Here is a 23,823-nt window from a genome sequence, read left to right on the forward strand (position 1 = left end):
CCTCTACCTCGATATAACGCTGTCCTCGGGAGCTAAAAAAATCTTACCGCGTTATAGGTGAAACCACGTTATATTGAACTTGCTTTGATCCACCGGAGTGCACAGCCCCGCTCCCCCCCACCCACCCCCGGAGCACTGCTTTACTGCGTTATATCCGAATTCGTGTTATATCAGGTGGCGTTATATCGAGGTAGCGGTGTATCTGGAAGCGGAGTCTTAGATTGCTTCTATCCTTTGCTAAGAAGCCTGAAAAAAAGGCACTACAGACCCTTCAAAACGCAAGGAAATCTTGTCCAGTTAGACAACACTCTTTAAATTAGCCAATACTGCCAAGAACTACTGATTTGTTATCAGTAGTTTCCATTTCACATCAAAACTCTTTGTTACAAAGAGAAAATGTGTTCTACCCAAAGTTGAAATTACATATTTAAATTCATATACTACAAATATTCATTAAGTTCTCACCAAAAGATGCGGTTGGTTTTCTGATAAAGTTTTCTGCTATTTATATTTAGCAATAGTAGATGGGTAATTATACCCTCTTAACGAGAGCTTCCACTGCAAACATCAGTTACTTCGGTCTTCTACATAAAGGTAGTATTACTGGTCAAAGGTATTTTTGTTTAAATATAACAATTATAACACATTTTCTGCACTTATTAATATTTGGGGCCAATTATCATATTGTTGTATCTTTGCATGCAATACAAATACTGCACTCAATTTACCCCAAAGGCACAATAGCTTCTGCTGGTTAAGTTCAAGAAAGAAGTCTTACATTTAGTTCTAAAAGTGGGGAGGCCTGTGGTTATTCTCATCTCTTTTGGAAGCGAGTTCCTTTAGCCAAGGCCCCCCATCCCACCTCTTCCGCCTGAGGCCCCACCCCTGGCCAAGCCGGAAGCTGAAGAGGGCTGGGAGCCACAGATCCTCCACCTGCCTGGGGTGGGGGCAGCCAAGAGCAGCCCCTGCCTTGTGTCTCCACCCAGGGCAGGAGGGTCTGCGACTCCCTACAGCTGCCCACACGGCTCTTACCATGGCTGGGCTGCGGTCCCCCAGCCGGAACTGGGTCCAGGTAAGAGCTGCGCGTGAGTAGCTTTGGGGAGCCGGGGACCCTCCTGCCCTGGATGGCGATGGGGGGGCCCCCGTGGCATGGGGACATGGGCCGGGGGCTGCTCTTGACCCCCCAATCCCAGGCAGGTGGAGGGTCCACCACACAGGCACCAACTTTCCTTGGCACCGGTGGGAGCTTGTGCCTCCCGGCCCCCAGCTCGACTCCGCCCCTCCCTGACTCTATTGGACCCCTCCCCAAATCCCTGCCCTGGCCCCGCCTCTTCCCCGAGCACGCCGCGTTCCCTCTCTTCCCCCCTCCCTCCCAACACTTGCCACACAAACAGCGGCACGCTCAGGGGAGGAGGACAGGAGGCGGAGGTGAGTGGAGGTGGGGGCGGGGAGCTGCCAGTGGGTGCAGAGCATCCACCAATTTTTCTCTGTTGGTGCTCCAGCCCCGGAGCACCCATGGAGTCAGCGCCTATGGTCCACGGTGCCCAACTGCCTGGGCTCCCCTGGCCTGACTCCAGCAGCCGACCTGGCCGGGGGTGGGTGGCTGGGGCATTCAGGAAGAAGAGGAGGGGAAGGGAGTGAGGCCCCTGTCGAAAAGTGGAAGGGCCCTGGCCCCATTATTCCCCACCTCTCAACTGCTTCACACTTGGCTGTTCCCCATCTCCTCCTCCAGCTCACCTCCTCACACTAGTCAAGACAAAACAGTCATACTTTAGAACCAAAACTTGACCAGGTTAAGCACATTCAAAAGTACAACTGGTTTGTCTTTTAGGTCATGCCTACACTAGCACTTATGTCAGCAAAACTTTTATCGCTCAGAGGTGTGAAAAAACACCCCCAAGTGACATAACTTTTGCCAGCGTAAGTGTTCGTGTGCATAGCGCCATGTTGAAGGGGCACGCTCTCCCACCGACATAACTACCGCCATTCATTGAGATGGTTTTATTATGTTGACGGGGGAGCTATCTTCTGTTGGCATAACGTAGCTATACCAGTGCTCTTACAGTCGCACAGCTGTGCCACCGTAAGCTTGTAAGTGTACACATGGCCTAAGAAGATTTTACTGAGATAGAGCTAGGAAACATGTCTAGTCTGGGATTTAAAGGCGTGATGTCATATCAAGGTCAGAGGATTTGTCTACACAGGAAAGTAAATTTGAATGTAGGTAGGGAGTGAATTTAAACAGAACAACTATTCCTGATTAATTCCCTATGTGGGCATTCTTATTCTGAAATAGTTTTACTAGTCTTAACCAGGAATAGCTATTCCAGATTAACTCCTTATGTAGACAAACCCTTAGACCAGTGTAAAAGGCTGTGTAGACACTCTTATTTTGGTTTAAACCAGTTTTATTTCAGTTTAGCGTGAACTGATTTAGGGTATGTCTTCACTAGCAGCGCTTTAACGTGGCTGTGTAGTCGCGGCACCAGTGCTGGAAGAGAGCTCTCCCAGCACTGTAAAAAAACCATCCGCATGAGGGGAGTGGCTTCCAGTGCTGGTGCACTGTCTACGCTGCTACTTTACAGCGCTGAAAGTTGCAGCACTATAAAGTGGCAGTGTAGACAAGGCCTTAGATTACGCTAAATCAAAATAAACCATTCTTAGGCAGGTCTAAACTACCAATGTTTAACCAATCAGGGACGTGTGCAGGAATTTAAATTTGACCCCTTTTGGTGAGGGCACAGAAGCTCCCTGCCCCTCCTTCCCACCCCGGGAGGAGCTCAATCTTCCCTCCCTCCCACCCGGCCCCGGCTGGAGCTCAATCTTCCTTCCTTCCACCCTGCCCCAACCTCGTCAGGAGCTCGTCACTCGATCTTCCTGCCTCCGTGGCCCTAGGGGCCGAGAAGTTCTATGCCCCCGACAATTATTGGGGGGGGGGGGGGGCGTGCCCGTGCTTGCCCCCACTTGTGCACGTCCCTGTTGCAAATACAGGTATTCCCATATAGTATACCAGCAAAGCTCTCCTAGCATGGATGCACCTTATACGAGAAAAACTGTCTGATAGAGTAGACCTTGTTTACACTACAGAGTTTTGTCGACGCAAGTTATGCCGACATACAGCCACTGCTGTAATTAAACCACTGTACTGATGCAGCTGGCTGTAAGATTGCTCATGCAGACGCTCCCTGCCGATGGGAGAGAGCTCTCCCATCGACATAATTAAACTACCTCCAACGAGTGGCGGTAGCTATGTCGGAGGGAGAGCATCTCCTGCCAACATAGCACTGTCCACACTGGTGCTTCTGTTGGTGTAACTTATGTGGCTCAGAGGGGTGGTTTTTTTCACACCCCTGAGCAAAGTAAGTTATACCCACAAAAGTACTAGGGACATGGCCTAACTGTGCCATCAAGGGAAATTGACCAGCATAGCTATAATGGAATAACAGCAGGTCAATCTCCCAATTTAGACTGGCGCTAAAACATAAAGACAAATTCTCTGTAAGATTAACATCAGAACAGTAGAAAATAATAGGTAGAGAAAACAAACCAAAAACAAACAAGAACACCCAGCAGTTTTAGAATCTCGTCACAATTTCTGCTGCTTTCTATAAATGCTAAGGTTTTTTAATTTAGTCATCTTTTCTATTGTGAAAATACAGCTGTCACGTGAAATGACAAAGAAACCAATCTCCAACCAAATAACTGCAGCCTGGAAAGCGGGAACTTGCCCCCCTTTCATCCCATTCATCGTCATGAGGTATGACCAGCAGTGACTAACAATTTAAATTTTAATATTATGAAGCAGCAGATTTTTTTTTCTTTGTTTTTATTTTTTTTTTTAAATGCAGCAAGACAAGGCTAATTCAAAATTAAAATTCTGCAGTTAAATCATTAAAAAGTCATGGAATGCAAAAGGTTAACATAGGCAGTCTCATGGTTTCTTCACAGGCTATGCCTTTACTGGCAAAAAGGTGTGTTTTTACAGCAAGATAAATAATGCATATTAGTCCTCTCATTGTAAAAAAACACACCAGAAGAGACAGCCACAAAGGGATTGACTACACACAGAAGGTACAGTTTAACTTCAACTGGGTCATAAACTACTTTAGTTAAGCAGATGCAAATCTCTATGTGGACACTCTTAACAGTTAGTCTTGCATCAAATTTATCTTTCCCTACAAGTGATAACTGTTCATAAAGGCCTGTTCAGTTCAGCCCCACTGGTGTTAACAACATTGGAAACCCTAGTGGAGACAGGTCATTGACTGTGGTCACTGTTTTAAGGACTGCAGACCTGATCTGTGCAGGGTTAGATGACAGTGCTTAAAATGTGGGCACCCCATATACACCAGGGCCAGATTTTTTTTTTTTTTTTTAAACGGTACATTATTTAGGTCCTGAACTCCTTAAAAATCCTGGCCCTACAGCTCTCCAAAAGCTGAACTGTTAGCAGCAATGAAAAGAAACAAAAATTAGGAAAATTTAGTGAATTTTTCTAATTTTTGTTTCTTTTCATTGCTGCTAACAGTTCAGCTTTTGGAGAGCTGTAGGGTCATGATTTTTATATATGTAAAAGAACATGGATGGCCTGAGCCAGGGTTTCAAAATCCATAGGGCAGTCAGACACTTTCGGCTACACTTCTCTATTTAGAAACTATAGAAATGATGGAGATTTTCAGTTCTCTAGAATTCTGCAGCCTGCCCTGGCTTCCTGTCCAGATAATCAATGCATATTTCAGGGGTTCTTGAAATTATTCATGCTCCTGAGACCAATTTTTGTAGAAAGGGCAAATTTCATGTTCCCTGTTTATTTTTAGTGAAGTTATGATTAAGCATTTTTGGGACATGCGGACATCTTTTCTTTTTTAATCCCTTTTTGCCATTCCAAATTTAAGATGACTTCCAAGGGAAACCAGGCATGGTGAGTAGGGAAAACCACAAGAAGATGACACATCTTGAAAGTCTGGATCAAATTTTGATTACTGGAAGATCATAAGTCAAAAGAAAATTAATGTTCTCAGACACAATGTATTCAGAATAATATACCTGATAAAACCAGGGGATAATCCATACCCCAATTCAAATACAATATTTAAAAAAACAACAACAAAGAATTAGAGAAAGGAGATTTTTCCATTAATTAAGCCAATATGCATTTAAGAATTCATGTTTTCAGTCTAGTTAGTTGCATTACAGATCACAGATTGCATTGCTGATTTTAAACGAAGAAGTCCAGTTTCCTCCTGTGCTCTGGAATACAGATAAAGTACACTTTTCCTCACTCACCTTTGGATCGAGTGGAGATATCCATCCCCTCCACCACCTCCTGCTCTGCCTTTATTTCCTCTTCAGCCAAGCTACAGGAGTTAGAAAGAAATTTAGAACATATTATTTTCATATTTAGGTTCATGCATAAAAGCTTGAAGTGACACTGTCAAATACTTATGGCCAGAAATCTAATATAACTTTAAAGGTCCATTCTCAAGTGGAGTATACACTATCTGAACACAGGGAATTTATCTTGCCTCTGATACACAGGGTATTTACCCAAATTTCACTAATTAATTTTAATGTGAGTTAGTCTTCCAACATCTATGGGAGATTATTTATATAGCATCATAAATGTGAATGATAGTTGATAGACAAGTAGGTGACAGGGCTCCTGTCCCAAAGAGTTTATAGTCTAAGGTCCAAATCCTATAAACTGTATGGACAGACTCCTGCATATGTTAGCACCTCACTAACTTCACAGAGTGAAGAGATCTTTCTCTGCAGAACAGTTTGCAGGATTAGGGCCTAACATGTAATTTTACAGACAAGGATTAAAATTTAGGATTTTAAAATTAGGCTCTACAACCTGAAAAAAATCAATTGTGTAATTCACCTCCATGCAACTCTACCAATAACGCTGGTCTACAATTTTTGAGAAGTCGTCTGCTTCAGAGATAAAATGTGCTATTTATTATGTATTTTGATGTGCTGAATTCAAATATGACAATTAAAACAACTGATTGGCTACGGTTTCTAAGATATTTAAGTTTTTACATTTTATGTCTATGTATATTGTGTAGATAGTAGAGTTTTAATCATAAACGGTAAATCTAGGTCTTTTCATGTGTTTATGGTTGCTTTACATGATAATATTTCACCTGTCCTGTTTATGTAACACTTTAAAAATCAGCAAAAGGGTTATATAAATAAAATTTATTATGAAACAAAAGGCAAAAAACTATTATGTACATAGTTTAGTCCTATTCAGTATCTACTCGGCACTTCTTGGCTTGTCTCTTGTATTCATTAAATGGAGCATCTCTTGTCACTGTCCAGCAATAGTCTGCATGCATTGATGGGCTCCATTTGCCCTGATAACATTTCTCCATTGTTGCAATGTCCTGGTGAAATCGCTCGCCGTGCTCGTCACTCACTGCTCCACAGTTCGGTGGGAAAAAAAAAATCTAGATAAGAGTGCAAAAAATGTATCTTTAGTGACATGTTGCAACCAAGGCTTTTGTATACCTTGAGGAGGTTTTCCACCAACAACCTGTAGTTGTCTGCCTTGTTTCCGAGAAAATTTATTGCCACTAACTGGAAGGCTTTCCATGCCGTCTTTTCCTTGCCACGCAGTGCATAGTCAAATGCATCACCTCGAAGAAGTTCACGAATCTGAGGACCAACAAAGACACCTTCCTTTATCTTAGCTTCACTTAACCTTGGAAATTTTCCACGGAGGTACTTGAAAGCTGCTTGTGTTTTGTCTCTGGCCTTGACAAAGTTCTTCATCAAACCCAGCTTGATGTGTAAGGGTGGTAACAAAATCTTCCTTGATTCAACAAGTGGTGGATGCTGAACACTTTTCCTCCCAGGCTCCAATGACTGTCAGAGTGGCCAATCTTTCTTGAGGTAGTGGGAATCTCTTGCACGACTATCCCATTCGCAGAGAAAACAGCAGTACTTTGTGTATCCAGTCTGCAGACCAAGCAAGAGAGCAACAACCTTCAAATCGCCACAAAGCTGCCATTGATGTTGGTCATAGCTTATGCACCTCAAAAGTTGTTTCATGTTGTCATAGGTTTCCTTCATATGGACTGCATGACCAACTGGAATTGATTGCAAAACATTGCCATTATGCAGTAAAACAGCTTTAAGACTCGTCTTCGATGAATCAATGAACAGTCTCCACTCATCTGGATCGTGAACGATGTTGAGGGCTGCCATCACACCATTGATGTTGTTGCAGGCTACAAGATCACCTTCCATGAAGAAGAATGGGACAAGATCCTTTTGACGGTCACGGAACATGGAAGCCCTAACATCACCTGCCAGGAGATTCCACTGCTGTAGTCTGGAGCCCAACAGCTCTGCTTTACTCTTGGGTAGTTCCAAATCCCTGACAAGGTCATTCAGTTCACCTTGTGTTATGAGGTGTGGTTCAGAGGAGGAGGATGGGAGAAAATGTGGGTCCTGTGACATTGATGGTTCAGGACCAGAAGTTTCATCCTCTTCCTCGTCTGACTCAAGTGAGAATGATTCTGGTGCATCAGGAACCAGCAGTCCTTCTCCGTGGGGTACTGGGTGTATAGCTGATGGAATGTTTGGATAATGCACAGTCCACTTTTTCTTCTTTGACACACCTTTCCCAACTGGAGGCACCATGCAGAAGTAACAATTGCTGGTATGATCGGTTGGCTCTCTCCAAATCATTGGCACTGCAAAACGCATAGATTTCCTTTTCAACCACTGGCGAAGATTTGTTGCACAAGTGTTGCAGCATATGTATGAGGCCCACCTCTTGTCCTGATCTTCAATGTTGCAGCCAAAATAAAGGTGATAGGCTCTCTTAACCATAGTGGTTATACTGCACTTTTGTGATGCAAAAGTCACTTCACCACAAATATAGCAGAAGTTATCTGCACTGTTCACACAAGTACGAGGCATCTCTGCTCACTTTGGCTAAACAGAAATGTGTCCCTTTGCAAAATCAAACACTGACAAATAAGAGAGCACGACACTGTATGATTTCTAGAGCTGATATAGGGCAATTTGTTCAGCAGAGTGATGTAAGCTTCGTTATGATTGCATCATCCATGACTTCTAGGAATAACATGATGCAATTCATATCATGTATGACGCAATACCAGCTTCAAATTGCATCATTCATTGTTTTGCCTAAAAAGCAAGTACTGTCCAAACCCAGTCATAGATTTATTCATAGATCCAGTCAAAGATGTATTTTAGTCATTTCTGGTTTAAATTGAGATCCCTTCACTTTATAACTCACTTATCCTCCGCCATTCCCAAGTCAAGGGTCGTATATACTGACCCAATAGCATATCTTGAAAACTAGAGCCAATCAACAATTTTAAGCATCATTTTCGTTCTCAGTGACCCATAATTAGTAAAGTTTGACTACATTTATTTCAGAAGCATTTTGGCTGTAGAGCAGTGTAATAGCAATGGCAGGAGATATAGGGAACGTCTTCACTACCCACCGGATCGGCGGGTAGTAATCGATCTATCGGGGATCAATTTATCGCGTCTCGTCTAGACGAGATAAATCAATCCCTGAACGCGCTCCCTGTCGACTCCGGAACTCCACCAAAGCGAGAGGCAGAAGCGGAGTCCACAGGGGAGCCGCGGCCGTCTATCCTGCGCCGTGAGGACCCGAGGTAAATCGATCTAAGATATGTCAACTTCAGCTAAATTATTCTCGTAGCTGAAGTTGCGTATCTTAGATCGATCTCCCCCCTAGTGTAGACAGAATACAGGTGTTTTTACCACCATGTCATTCATCCCTACCCAGGCACTTCTACAGTATTCAGAGTAAGATTAGATGACAAGGTAGTACATGACAAGGTAGTACAAACACCTCTGACCTGCCTGCATTATAACTTCCACATTGGTATCACTAATGGAGAAATATGGATCTAAAATTTGCCAGTTTAGATGAAGCTGTGGAGGGAAGGTAATTAATAAGACCATCCAGTTGCGCAAAAAAAACGGTTACTCACCTTTTTGTAACTGTTGTTCTTCGAGAGGTGTTGATCATGTCCATTCCAAGCAGGTGTGTGCGCGCTGCGTGCACGCCAGCCGGAAGATTTTACTATAGCAGCGTCCGTAGGGTTGGCTTCGGCACCCCCTGGAGTGGCGCCTTCATGGCGCTGTATATAGGGGCCAGCCGACCCTCCACCCCCTCAGTTCCTTCTTGCCGACATTCCGACAGAGGGGCAGGAGGGTGGGTATTGGAATGGACATGAACACCACCTCTCGAAGAACAACAGTTACAAAAAGGTGAGTAACCGTTTTTTCTTCTTCGAGTGATTGTTCATGTTCATTCCAAGCAGGTGACTCACAAGCTCGAACCTAGGTGGTGGGGTCGGAGGTCACTGCAGACTGGAGTACTGCGCGGCCAAAGGCTGCATCATCTCTGGCCTGGTGCGTGATGGCATAGTGTGCCGTAAAAGTGTGGATTGAGGACCATGTGGCCGCTCTACAAATTTCCTGCATCGGGACCTGGGCCAGGAACGCAGCAGAAGAGGCCTGTGCTCTTGTGGAGTGGGCCGTGATAGGCGGGGCTGGTATGTTAGCCCGACTGTAGCATTCCCGGATACAGGTTTTGATTCAAGAGGAAATCCGCTGTGACGAGACCAGGAGCCCCTTCATCCTGTCGGCCACTGCAACAAAAAGTTGGGTTGATTTCCTGAAGGGTCTTGTCCTTTCGACGTAGAACGCGAGGGCCCTGCAAACGTCCAGGGAATGCAGCCTACGCATCTTAGCCGAGGAATGCGGTTTCGGATAGAACACCAGGAGAAAAATGTCTTGTCCCACGTGAAATGGGGAAACCACCTTAGGAAGGAACGCTGGGTGCGGCCTGAGTTGGACCTTGTCTTTGTGGAAGATGGTGTATGGAGGTTCAGATGTCAGTGCTCTGAGTTCCGATACCCTCCGGGCTGATGTGATAGCCACCAAGAACGAGACCTTATATGAAAGATATAACAGCGAGCACGAAGCCAGCGGCTCGAAGGGGGGCCCTGTGAGAACGAACAGGACCAAATTGAGGTCCCAAGCAGGGACAGGTTGACGAATGTGCAGGAACAATCTGTCAAGGCCCTTGAGGAATTGTCCAACGAGTGGGTCTGCAAACACTGAGGTACCCCCCGCTCCAGGGTGGAACGTAGAGATTGCAGCAAGGTGTACTCAAATCGAAGAGAGGGAGAGTCCCAGGTGTCTCAGATGTAGCAAATAGTCCAATATGAGAGGGACTGGGGCGAGAAAGGGAACCTGACCCCGTTGTGTGGCCCAGAGGGAGAAGTGCTTCCACTTGGCCAAGTACGTGGTCCTTGTTGAGGGCTTCCTGCTACCAAGAAGGACCTGCCTGACCTGATGAGAGCATTGCATCTCCATGGGGTTTAGCCATGGAGCATCCAGGCTGTGAGGTGGAGCAACTCCAGGTTCGGGTGACGCAGGCGACCCCAATCCTGAGTGATCAAGTCCGGGAGTAGGGGCAACCTGAGGGGCACCCATATAGACATATGCAGGAGCGACGTGTATCAGTGCTGGCTTGGCCACGCCGGCGCTATCAGGATTACACGAGCATGATCTCTGCGGGCTTTGAGGATTACTCTGTGAACCATAGGAATTGGGGGGGGGGAGGCGTAAAACAGCCCGTCTGCCCAAGAGAGGAGGAAGACATCCGTTAGAGACCCCGGACTGCGTCCCATGAGGGAGCAGAATTGGCGACACTTCCTGCTCTCTCTGGAGGCGAACAGGTCCACCTGGGGATGACCCCAGAGCCAGAAAATTGAGAGTACTATGTCCCAGCAGATAGACCACTCGTGACCTTGGAACGAGCGGCTGAGGGTGTCTGCAAGCCTGTTCTGCATCCCCGGGAAGTAGGATGCTGTCAGGTGAATTAGATTCTGTACACAAAAGTTCCACAATGCGAGGGCTTCCTGGCACAGGGGAGAGGAGCGAGCACCACCCTGTTTGTTGATATAGAACATTGTTGGAGTGTTGTCCGTGAGGACAGAAACGCACCTGCCCGCTAGCTGGGATCTGAAGGGTATGCATGCGAGGCGCACCACTCGTAATTCCCTGACATTGATGTGTAACGAAAGGTCTTCTCGTGACCAAAGCCCTTGGGTCCTGAGGTTGCCCAGATGTGCACCCCATCCCACATCCGATGTGTCCGTTACCAGGGATAGGGAGGGCTCGGAGCCGAGGAAAGGCACTCCCGCGCAGACCTCCCGCGGGTCGAGCCACCACTGGAGGGAGTCCAACGCTGGCCGAGGTAGCGTCACCACTGATTCTAGGGAATCCCTGACCGGCCAATACACTCCTGCCACCCAGGACTGGAGCGGACGCAGTCTGAGTCTGGTGTGGCTCACCACATAGGTACATGCCACCATGTGCCCTAGCAACTTGAGGCAATTTCTTGCTGTGGTGGTCGGGTAACGTTGGAGGCCGAGAATAATGTTGGACATAGCCTGGAACCTGGCCTCTGAGAGGTATGCTCTGGCGTGTGTCGAGTCCAGAACCGCCCCTATAAATTCGATTCTTTGGGTCGGAGAAAGTGTGGACTTGGCCTCGTTCAGCAAGAGGCCGAGCTCGAGGAAGGTCTGCCTGATGAAGACCACCTGAGCCTCCACCTGTGCCTTGGCACGGCCCTTGATGAGCCAATCGTCCAGGTAGGGAAACACCTGAATACCCTGCTTGCGCAGGAAGGCTGCCATGACTGCCATGTACTTTGTGAAGACCTTGGGGCTGCTGACAGTCCAAAAGGAAGAACCGTAAACTGTAGTTGGGCATTGCCCACGACAAATCTGAGGTAACGCCTGTGCTGAGGGATTATTGGAACGTGAAAGTATGCATCCTTTATGTCGACGACGGCATACCAGTCTCCTGGATCCATGGAAGGTATGATGGAGGACAGGGAGACCATGCGGAACTTGAGCTTCTTTACAAACTTGTTGAGAAGCCGCAAGTCCAAAATAGGTCTGAGGCCCCCTTTCGCTTTCGGTATTAGGAAATATCGGGAATAGAAGCCCCTGCCCCTGATCTCCTGAGGAATCTCCTCTACTGCCCCTGCTGCGAGGAGGGACTATACTTCCTGAATTAGAAGTTGCTCGTGAGAGAGGTCCCTGAAGAGGGACAGGGAGGGGGGCTGGTGGGGCGGGAGGGAGGAGAACTGGATAGAATATCCCCTTTGTACCGTGTGAAGCACCCAACTGTCCAATGTGATCCGAGCGCACGCACGATAGAAGGGGGACAGACATGACAAAAAGGTAAGATTGGTAGGATCCAGAGTTCTGACCGGTAGGTCGTCCTCGACCGGGCCATCAAAATGGTGGTCTAGGTCCCTGTGGAGGCCTCGGTTGGGCAGATGACTGGCCGGAGGGCTGCTGTTGTTGCCTCCTTCTGCCTGTCCTTGCCCTTCTGCGCAATGCGTCCGTGCAATTTTGAGGCTGGTACGGCCGTGGGGCCTGTGGCGGCCTGAACTGCCTACGCTGAGTGACCGGGGTGTGTAGGCCTAGTGAGCGAAGGGTAGCCCGTGAATCCTTTAGGCTATGTAGCCTCTTATCTGTCTTCTCCGAGAAGAGCATGGGCCCTTTGAAGGGGAGGTCTTGAATTGTCTGTTGGACCTCATGTGGGAGGCTTGAAACTTGAAGCCAGGCTCCCCTCCTCATGACCAGACCAGTCGCCAGCGTGCGTGAGGCTGAATCAGCCGCGTCCAAGGCTGCCTGGAGGGAAGCTCGGGTAATCAATTTTCCCTCTTCGACCAGGGCTGAAAACTCGGTTCGTGATTCCTGGGGAAGGAGATCAGCGAACCTAGACAAAGACGAGCACGTGTTGTGTCCATACCGGCTCACTATGACCTGCTGATTGGCTATGCGCAACTGCAGACCCCTTGTCGAATACACCTTTTGCCTGAACAGGTCCAACTTCTTGGCCTCTCTATTTTTTGGCATAGCTCCCTGGAACCCTTGGCGCTCCCTCTGGTTGGCTGCATCTACTACTAGGGAGTCCAGGGGAGGGTGTGTATAAAGATGTTCATAGCCCTTGGATGGAACAAAATATCACCTCTCAGTCCTTTTAGCCGTGGGGGCTAATGAGGCTGGCGTCTGCCACAAGGTGCGGTTGTGTCTGCATTGGTCTTTATGAGAGGCAGGGCTACCCTGGATGGACCCGACGGGGTCAGGATGTCCACCACAGGATCAGTATCTACCTCGATCTCCTCCGTTTGGATCGAGAGGCTCTGGGCTGCTCGCGTAAGCAGCTGTTGGAGGATTCTATTGTCCTCCAGAGCAGGTGCCGCTGACATTCCCGCTACTGCCTCATCCGGCGAGGAAGAGATCCCCTGAAGATGGCCTTCTTCTATACCCTCCTCCTCTACCAGGGCCTGCGGCACACGGTACTCAGGCTGCGCGGCTGGTGTGGGTTCAGGATGCGGCACCGCGGCCGGTACCAGGGTCAACACCGAACGACGAGGTGTGCTGGGCGGCGCCTGCGGCATTGAGAGCATGGTCCCTGTCGGTGCCAGTACCTGACTAGGCAGTGCCGTGTCCCGTTGTGGCACACTCCTGTCGGACTGTGGTGCCGGTGGTGGGGGCATTAGCGGCGGGGCCACCGACGTCAAGGAGACCGATGCGTCTCGTGAGCGGGGTCCATACACCTGACCCACTGACTGGTGGCGTCCAGAAAGGCCACTGGGGGGGCGGTTGCCACTGTTGCTGCCACTGCGGCGGGTACGGCTGGGCACTCGCACGCGAGGACGATCGTCTCCTCCTCGATCTACTGGAGTGGTACGAGTCCGCCTCCGAGTCAGAGGTCTCCGAGTACGAGGACATCGGAGGGGCGGTACCCACTGCTGCCGGGGACCGGTGCCGCCTGCCCGGAGAAAGTTCCCTCTGTGTCGGTGCCGCTGGGGCGGCGCAGTGTGGGGAGTGCGGTGATAGCATTGCCAGTTTGCCCCGAGATTGTAACTGGGGTCGAGCTGTATCCGGAGGTTCTCTCCACCGGTGCGGCAACGCCGGCACCGGGAGGCTCAAGAGGTCTGAGGCAACCTCGAACACCTCCGGCGTCGATGGGAGGCACACCTCCTTTATAATGTCCAGGGATCTAGGCCTGTCCGGACTCAACAGTACCCTCTCCGGGGCAGGAGTCAACAGGATAGCCGAATGGGTCTGCGGCGTGGCCTGTCCCGCAGCACTTGTGGACAGCGCCAGCCCCTTAGGGTCCTGGCAGGGGGAACGTTCCCTCACCAGCCTCTTCTTTTTAACTGGCACTGGCGAGCGATGTCGCACCGAGGCCGATTTCTTGTATGCCGACTCTCTCCGGTGCCGAGGTTTGGAGGCTTTGGCTTCACGACTTATTGTCGGTGCTGGGGCACTGCACACCGAGGATGAAGTGCTGGGTGCCGGGTCAGCAGGCCCCGGGTCCAATTGTGGCCGCAGGGCCACTTCCATTAGGAGGACTTTAAGTCTCTGCTCTCTATCTTTGAGAGTCCTGGGGCAAAATGCCCTGCAGATACTGTCTCTTTGGTGGCTCTCCCAGAGGCACCTTAAGCACGAAGAGTGTGGGTCACTCTTTGGCATGAATTTCCCGCACTCCCTGCAGACTTTGAACCCTGGGGACCCGGGCATGCCTCAGTGGGGTGACGAAAACGTTGGGGAAACCCCCCCCAACAGCTATCTATCTAAACTAACAAACTAACTATTTACAACTAAGACGGAACACTGCATGATTGCTGAAGAGCAAGCGAAGTTCCAGTTAGCCATCACCGGCGGTAAGAAGGAACTGAGGGGGTGGAGGGTCGGCTGGCCCCTATATACAGTGCCATGGAGGCGCCACTCCAGGGGGCGCCGAAGCCGACCCTACGGACGCTGCTATAGTAAAATCTTCCGGCTGGCATACACGCGGTGCGCACACACCTGCTTGGAATGGACATGAACAATCACTCGAAGAAGAATCTCCAGTTTTGAGATTTGGCTGTTGTGTACAGACAAACCAAGGAAAAATCCTAATAAATACATTTTAAAGATATTGTTGTGCAGCTGAAAGTCAGCAGACTAACACATCATCCAAGATTTTGAAAACTGGGCTCATTTAAATCCATCTAGCACTGAAAACAATGTTGTATACTACCACCACCATCATGGGTGGTATGTGTGCTTTGCTTTTCTGTAGGAAATGCTGTATTTGTTTTTTCTCTCTCTCTCTTTTTAATAAGATTAATCTTTTAAAGTGGCCCACCAAATTGGAATAAGAAGCATATTGTATATAATAATGTGAAGATATAATAACAGGTGCTATTTCTGTCACTATTATATTTATATTATTATATACAATATGCTTCTTATTCCAATTTGGTGGTGGCTTGCCAGTAGGAGAATAAGGTGGTGATCTCTGCTTTCAAAAAGGTTGATCCAGGTTCACATTTGCTTTGGACCATGTGAATCTTTAACAGTCTCAGTCAAATTTCCCATGGTCATTTGTCCAGATCACAAAACCTACATACAATTTGGCATAACAGGAAAAAAGAAAGATAGTGGGGGGGCCACTGTAAGTCAGACCTGTCTCCTTCTGTCCACACTAAAATCTCAGCTTGTCTCTCTGATTAGTAGCTACAGTATCTAGACATCAGCTTGAGCTTAACGTAAAAATTCTCACCCCTCACCTCCAACCCACTCTGCTACCTTCTTTCTCCATGACTGTTACCACCACCACCGTCTTGTATGTCACTCAGGCCTGTAATCTGCACATTTTATTCAACTCAGACCTCTCTCTAGGTCATCGCATCCAGGCTATGTCTCAATCTTGACCATTCTTTCTGCCTAATGTCTCTAAAAAAAGGCCTTTCAATTCCATCCACACAGCTAAAACTCTCATTCAGGCTCTCATCATCTTGCATCTGAATTATTTTAATATCCTTTTCTCAGGCCTCACACCAAGTACAATCTTGCTCATTCATATCCTCAGAATGTTGTTGCAAAGATCATTTTCCTAGCTCGTTGCTTTGACTGCAGCACTCCTCTTCGCATCGCTTCAATTGTCCCTACTTCTCTACCATATCAAGCAGAAGCTACTTGTCTTCACTTTCAAGGCCCATCACAGCCTACCCCACCCTACCTAGCATCTCTTTCAATACTGAAATGTCAACTGTCGCCTCTGATTGGCCCATAATAGCTTCTATTACTCACATGTTAAATGTTCAAACATGCATCTTCATGCTTTCTCCCATGCTGCCCCTCAGGACTGGGAGGAGCTTCCCATAAGCATCTGCAAAGCTACCTCATTATCCTCTTTCAAATCCTTCCTTAAAACAATCTTCTTCCACAATGCCAACAAAAAACTTGACAATGGTTAGACCACAGTTGTACTGAGGTCACTGCCTAACATGTTAACAAATACTGTCTCTTTGTTTCATTGTACTCTCCCATCAGTCTGTCTGCATCCATCTATTGCAGAGATGGGCAAACTATGGCCTGTGGGCCACATCCGGCCACGGGACCATCTTGCCTGGACCTTGAGCTCCCGGCCGGGGAGGCTAGCCCCCGGCCCCTCCCCTGCTGTCCCCCCTTCCCGCAGCCTCAGCTCACCGTGCCACCAGAGCTCTGGGCGGCGTAGCTGTCTCTGGCCGGGTGGCGCAGCTGCCAGTCCTGCTGATCTGAGTGGCATGGTAAGGGGGCGGAGAGCGGGGGTTGGATAAGGGGCAGGAAGTCCTGGGGGGTAGTCAGGGGACAGGGAGCAGGGGGTGGTTGGATGGGGCGGAGGCGTTGGATAGGCGTGGGAGTCCTGGGGGGCCTGTCAGGGGGTGGGGGTGTGGATATGGGGCGGGACAGTCAGGGGACAGAGAGCGGGGGTGAGGTCCCACTGAGGGGGTTAGGGGCGGGGGCTCCCAGGAGGGGGCAGTCAGGGGACAAGGAGCAGGGGTGTTAGATGGGTTGGGGGGATCTGAGGGGGGCATTCAGGGGGCGGGAAGTGAGAGGGGGCAATAGGGGTCTGGGGCCAGGCTATTTGGGGAGGCACAGCCTTCCCTACCCAGCCCTCTATACAGTTTCAGAACCCAGATGTGGCCCTCAGGCCAAAAAGTTTGCCCATCCCTGATCTATTGTCTTAGACTGTAGGTGGCTTGGGGAAGGGACTGTCTTTTTGTTCTGTGTTTGTACAGCCCTTAGCACAATAGGGTTCTGGTCCAAGACTAGGGCTCCTAGGTGTCATGATAATACAAATAATAATAAAGAATATAGAGGAATTGTGTATGAGTCATAACTAGAAAAACAGATGTTGGAGGTCAATAAAAAGGTATACTAGCAAAGGCTTCCTAGAGATGTCCCTGACTGTCCATCAGAAGTGAGATGTATTGGCATATGTGGACCAAAGACTGCAACAGCAAGGATACTGTTGGTCAGTACTGGCATGTATAAGAGTTCTAGCTTTCTCTAGCTAATGCTATCAAGTTTTTTACATTCATAAAAACATAAGATCTTTGTACCCTTTTAAAAAGGTGTAAGGCCATGTCTACACTACCATTTTGTCAGCAAAATTTCTGTTGCTCAGGAGTGTGAAAAAACCATCCTCCTGAGCGACATAAGTTATGCCGGCATAAGTGGTACTGTGCATAGTGCTTCTCCTACTGACATAGCTATTGCTGCTTGTTGGGGGTGGATTAATTATGTCGACGGAAGAGCTCTCTCCTGTCTGCATAGAGTGGCTACACGAGAGATCTTACAGTGGCGCAGATGCATTAGTATAGCTGTGCCACTGTAAGCTCTCCAGTGTAGACATAGCCTGAATGTTTTGGTGCATCAATAAAAACAAGAAAAATATTCTTTCTAAATGTTTCCAAGTAGAACAAAATATCTTGACTTGACATGTCTCTGTTGTGCACTATAAAGGTGACGTCTGATGACAGTTTCTCTCTGAAGATCTGAAGATCAATAGAACATTCTGAATGCTGAAATGAATTCACTACTTGATAGAATCGTTTTGCATTTTTGTTAAATATATTTATTCTTCTATTTTACTTTAACTGAAAACAAACTTTAACAAATAACTGCTGCATCATACATGGACTGCTGGCAGAAATGAAATTATGTATGGTCAAGCCCTAGAGAATAGGATGTATTTTTTTCCTTAATGGATACTAACAATTCATCCCTCTCAATAAGAAGCACCCAAAATACTAAAATTTAAATAAAAACTCACAAGATCCTGAGCAATGAAGAAAACACTGACTTGCTGCTGAACAAAATTCAAAGTATGAGGAAAACAGAAATGAAGCATAAATATATTAATATAACTATGAAAGACATTTAAAGATTCACTGTAATGAAGTGACTTCAGAGATGTCTTGCCTTATTTGGCTTGTTGCAGGACATTACAGCTCACATAGACAATCACTCTGCTGGCTGGGGTGTATGTGAAAATTTGCAGCTAGTTTAGGGTAACTTTTTCCAGAATTTATGGATCTCTTAAGCTTTGTGCCTTCTGCGGCAACAAGCAGTATTCTGAACGTGCTTTAAGCATCATAACCTTCCAATCTCAGTAATCTCACCAGCAGCTTTTCCTCAGCAAAGGATTTCAAGTGCAATAATTCAATGACAGCAAGCTCCTAGGGACAAGTATCCTACTGTTTCCCATAGCAAAAAAGGAAAAGAAAAAGAAAAATCTTTGCATCAATATAAATGCAAACAAAGAGCCAGTCTATAGGAACACACAGTAACTGGGAGATGAGACTAGACCATCACATAGACACATCACATTTTGAAAAGACCTCATTTCTGCAGTACTGATTGCTTTTGTTATTTCATTTTTGTTCCAATCAGATGCATTACTATTATGTATAACTAAGAATATGATAGTTTGGGGTTCTGTATCAGAAATGATAGTGGCGTATACTCCATTAAGTAGATAGCTGAGTACAATATTTATCTTAGTCATTCTGAAACTAACTCTTATTTCCTTGACAAAACAAACAGAACATATTATAAAAAACTAGTAACTGAAACATACACTTAGTCAATTAACAATGAAATTGGCAAAAACATGTATTAATCATTTAAGACCTGTCATACCTCTATTGACGGGATTGTTATAAAAATGAAATTCAGTCATCAAAAATGTTAAAATAAAACCAAACTCATTTCACACAAACAATTTTTAAACATATGTGATTACGGGGGGTTGGGGCTCAGGTTCTCTTTCTTGTGGAGATGCTGGAGGAGAGGAGGGAAAAAGGGAAGGTTACAAATAAGACTTATTTCTACCTAACAGAAAAATGCATTATTAAGTTAACTGAATAATGCTTTCCTTTATTAACATAAAAGAGAGTTATTCACTTATGCAATTCAAATTGTTAATTTCCTACAATTAAATAAATTGTTCTACAAAGGAAGATCTTCCCTTTATTAGTAATATTTATCTCAAAATGTACATATGTAAAAATATCTAAAAATATCTACACCTGCGCTTAACCTATAGTAACTACAGAGAATAATTAAAAAGTTGCAGATGAACTACTGCACCTTGACATTTAACCAAGAAAATCTGATGGATATGGAAAACCACCTAGAACAGCCCATGCCCACATGCACAATATTCTCAGTCTACATATGGGAATTATTTTAAGCCCAAGAACCATACATTTATGGAAGTCTTTTTCCCCCTTTAATTAAAAAAATACTGCTTTAAGACCATAAGAACTAATATTAAATTTTATCCTAAAGATAATTCCTGCTTCCTCTAGATCACACTTGTTTGTAACAAATATAAATCATGATTTCAAAAAACTGCATTCAATAAAAATTGAAAAAAAATATTAGCATGCCATTGCTGAATAAATAGCAGCTTTGTATAAGCACTCACCTATAACAGTCTCTTACTCATCGGTAGCTATGCTATTTATGCAGGATTCTTAAAATGGCGTCTGGCAGCACTGCACTGCCTCATTCCTGTACTGTAGCTAAAATGGTAGCAGTTTATTCAATAACTATATCTCTTGTTTAAACAGCAGTGCTATTTTCGAAGCAATCATCTAAATATCAGAAATGGTAAAGGATGACAAAGGGGACACCTGATATCCAAATGTTTAACTAGAAATGCACAAGATAGGGAGTTTTGTGAAGTCACAGGTTACTAAGGAAATTGTTCAATTTTAGATTCAGCCTTCAGTGTGAATCTCCTTAATTTGATGTTTTATTATTCTGAGTCCCCTGCAAAATGCCCAACTTGTACTAAGTAATTGAAATAATGTAAATAGTGCTTGTTCAACTGTATAGATAGGGCAACAATTAGGCTAAGTACCTATGCCAAAATGTAATACCCGATTTTTATTTTATTCTATTTCACACATTTAGGATATTCTAAAAAAAATCTATTCTATACAATATGCATTTAAAATAGCTTAGCATAAGGGGAAAGAAACACGTAAAAACGATGTGGTATCGTTCAAATCTCTCTCAAAATGGGAGATATACAGCTGAGGCCCAATCAATATAGATAGGATATTTATAGGCTTAGACCTCCAAAATATACAGGCACAGTCTGGGAATGTTTGTAAATAAAGGTCAGTGCTATCTATATTAATGCTGCTAGTATAATGCCTATCACACGCTTTTAATCTCACTGTGAGAAACACAGATACTATGACAATTGGCAATAGTTATAAGACTGACAACTTCAATCTGTGGCAAAGTACATGAAACTCAGCTCATATGCACTACACTTTCAAATTGGATATGAAAGTGGACACATGATTTCTATTAACAATAGAAATATTTTCTAAATCCAGTTTGAGAGGTCAGGCTAACGGCCTAGTGCAGTGGTGCCCAAACTTTTCCTATCGCAGTCCCCTTACCAGTAATGGAATCTGTGTGCACCCTGCCTCCATTATTGCACAGCCAAGGTGTCCTTGGCAGAGGAGCTTGGGCTGAAGGAGGAGTAGAGGAGGGCGAGGGGGCAGAACTGGGGATGTTGGAGGAGCTGGGGCTAGAGGTGGAGCTGTCCTTGGGGCAGAGGGAATCAGGGCAAAGCTGGGGGCAGAGTGGAGTTCTGGCTGGGGCTGGGCTGGGGGTGGAGTTAGGCTGGTGGCACAGCTGGGCTGGGAGGCGCTCCCTCCTCAGGGGGCTGGCTAAGGCCCCCCCCCCCCAAAAAAAAGTTCCTTCATGTCCCCCTGGTGGGGCATGCCCCACAGTTTGGGGATCTCTGGCCTAGTGTATAATACTATGCACTGTTATGTGAGTGCCCACGTTTGGGTGCAACTTCAGAAACCTCAAGGTGCCATCTGGGGCTCCAAAGTGATACAAAGTGTTCCATGTGGAAAAAGAAACAGGATGCAGTCTTTACTGAGACTTATCAGCCCTTGTTGAGGATTCTGGATTCGCACCAGTCTTAAAGTGCCTTGCTCTACCACTCCCCACCTGTTGGATGAACATGGCTACTAAAGCCTGGTCCAAACTACAGGGTTAGATCAATGTAAGCTACCATGCATCGACCTGGCGGTGGAACTGTCGTCACTTAAATTTGGCTCCTGCTGATGTAAGTGCCTCTCTACACCTATTTAATAACACCACCTCCCCAAGCCGTGTAGACTCATGCTCGATTTAATTAGGTTGACGCAGTGTCAGTGTAGAGACTGCACTGCTAACATCAACTATTACTGGCTTTCAGGAGCCTACCCACAATGCCTCAACTGACAATATAATTGATACAAGTGCTCCTGGTGAGGATGCGCATTGCTGACACAAGGAGCCAAGTGTGCATGCACACAAGCAATTTAATAACTGTGGTGGCTGTATGCCGACATAAATCAGTTAGGTTGATATAATTTTGTAGTGTAAACACAGACTAAAGTTTAAGAAAAAAGAAAGCAAGCAAGAAAGAAGTGGGATTATACACTGGCAAGCAGCCCAGAGAGAAAAGGTAGATGAAGCCAGTGGACACTAACATGGATGAGCTAAATTTACATACTAATTTTTGTACTGTGAAGGTGAAAGTCCCTTTAGCATATGCTTCTTCCAAGGTCAGTGAAGTGGGGGGAAGCCTATTTTTACTCAGATGCCTGAGGGAGAGAGGAAAAGAAATCAGATTTGAAGTTATTTGTACTTTGCATCATTTCCTTATGGATATGCTAAATATTGTCACCAGTTTCAAAAAGACACTCATTTTTCCCTAGCACTACTTAACTCCCAGCTAAAATAGTTTGCCTACAAAGTATGAAAGGGACATGTGGCTTTTAAAAAGCTATTGTTTTCATCCTTATTATAATCCAGATCACTGTTCTGTTTCTCCCCATTACATTCTTTGTATAGCTAATTACAAAAGTAACTGGATGTTGCCACTAAATAATAATGGCTAATCATATTAATCCTGGACAAGTAAAATAACTCTTTAGTTGCTAGAAAATTTAAAGAGCAATTATACGATTAATTCCTAGTTACACCAGAACAATGGCCACCTTCTACAAATGGTATATACCTCAACTACATTGCTTCATGCATGTTCAGTGTAACTGTAAAATGAACAAGAATCAGCCCTGTAAAATCTTGGCTAGAAGGGGTACATGCTTTTTCCCTGTCTCCGTCTCTTAAACAAAACCCCACACCCGATCTGGCCTGAACACTAGAAAAACAGCACACAGTGTTTCCTATTATGCAATCTATAACAGTGAGTGATAGCATCATACCTTGACAAAGCACCAAAAATACATGAAATTCTTCAGCTTAGCTGAATTTGCTTTACTTAGATGGAACAAAGATGGTAGAAATTTCCAGAAGGCCTTTCTCAGTCTTGCCACTGCAATTGTCAATCTTTAACCTACACTCTGTTTCTATTGGCTCAAGTACTCCATGGAGCAGCGTGATTGGGCTGATCTGTAAAACAACACTGCTGTCTCTACCTTGCCTCAGACATCTTGCTGCAATGCAGACATTTATTTTTTGTGAACTATAAAAGAATTATATTTGAGTGATTAAAAATAGCAAAATAAGACTCACAATGCTACGTTTCATTACATGCACAAGGGCAGCTTATACAAATATACTTCACTGTCAACAATGTGTCAGGAGGTGCAGATTTGAAACAGATCCTTGTTTAACAAAACCTGTGGGAGCCATTTTAATGCAAGCTTTTTGATTGCAGATCACTTATTCCTGCTTCCTCATATTAAATATAATATTATGCAATGTTTAAGACTCCAAACCAAATTGCTAATGTGTATATACTGTTGTTAGGAAAACTATGCCCAAATGCAATTTCTCATTTTAGCAATCAGAATAAAAATAGCATAAACTCATTATTTCTTAGCTGCATTATCACCTTTGTGTATGCTGAAAAATATATTAAGTCATATATAAGTACTATAAAAACATGAAGCAACACTTCAGCAATGGTTTAGATTGTGATCTGAATTAGGCATTTTTAGGCATTTTTTACCATATAATACTAAACTTTTGGGTTTTTCCATTTTCAAGTAAGATATTAATCTTAGCAAAGAAGTAACCAGAGTTAAATGACTATGTTACAGTATGTTATCAAATCTGTGGGACCCTTCTATAAAAGTTAGCATACAATGACGAGGTATAATCATTTCTAGATCCACATTAGATTTGGGTCCATTCTTAACATTGTATGGGATGGACTACTATAAAACTGTGCAAAAATTAGATCAAAAGCACCAAAGAGGATGTTTCTGATAACTGCATTGCTATGAGAAAATGTCCAGTGAAAAGCAACTTAAGATATACATACAAGTGTTACAGCTCAACTACGAAACAAAGGCACAAGGTGTTCAAAATTAGTAATAAATCAAACAAAATGTGATCTTAG

At 45.4% G+C, this 23,823-nt stretch overlaps 1 protein-coding gene across 16 annotated transcripts in view; it reads right to left on the bottom strand.

Annotated features, from left to right (window-relative positions):
• Positions 1-23,823, bottom strand: part of ZMYND8 (zinc finger MYND-type containing 8) — a 134,395-nt gene that overhangs the window by 80,634 nt on the left and 29,938 nt on the right. For 13 of the 16 annotated variants that reach the window (XM_065566640.1, XM_065566639.1, XM_065566643.1 and 10 more), the window contains one exon: positions 5,287-5,357. In XM_065566640.1, coding sequence (XP_065422712.1) covers positions 5,287-5,357 — 71 coding nt within the window. Of the gene's footprint in view, positions 1-5,286; positions 5,358-19,863; positions 20,033-21,966; positions 22,058-22,681; positions 22,942-23,823 lie in introns of those variants that run through there. The other 3 variants (XM_024108813.3, XM_042861117.2, XM_042861119.2) reach the window with 3 other exon arrangements.

The sequence above is a fragment of the Chrysemys picta genome, chromosome 13, assembly GCF_011386835.1.
Source record: "Chrysemys picta bellii isolate R12L10 chromosome 13, ASM1138683v2, whole genome shotgun sequence".
NCBI classification, from domain to species: Eukaryota; Metazoa; Chordata; order Testudines; family Emydidae; genus Chrysemys; species Chrysemys picta.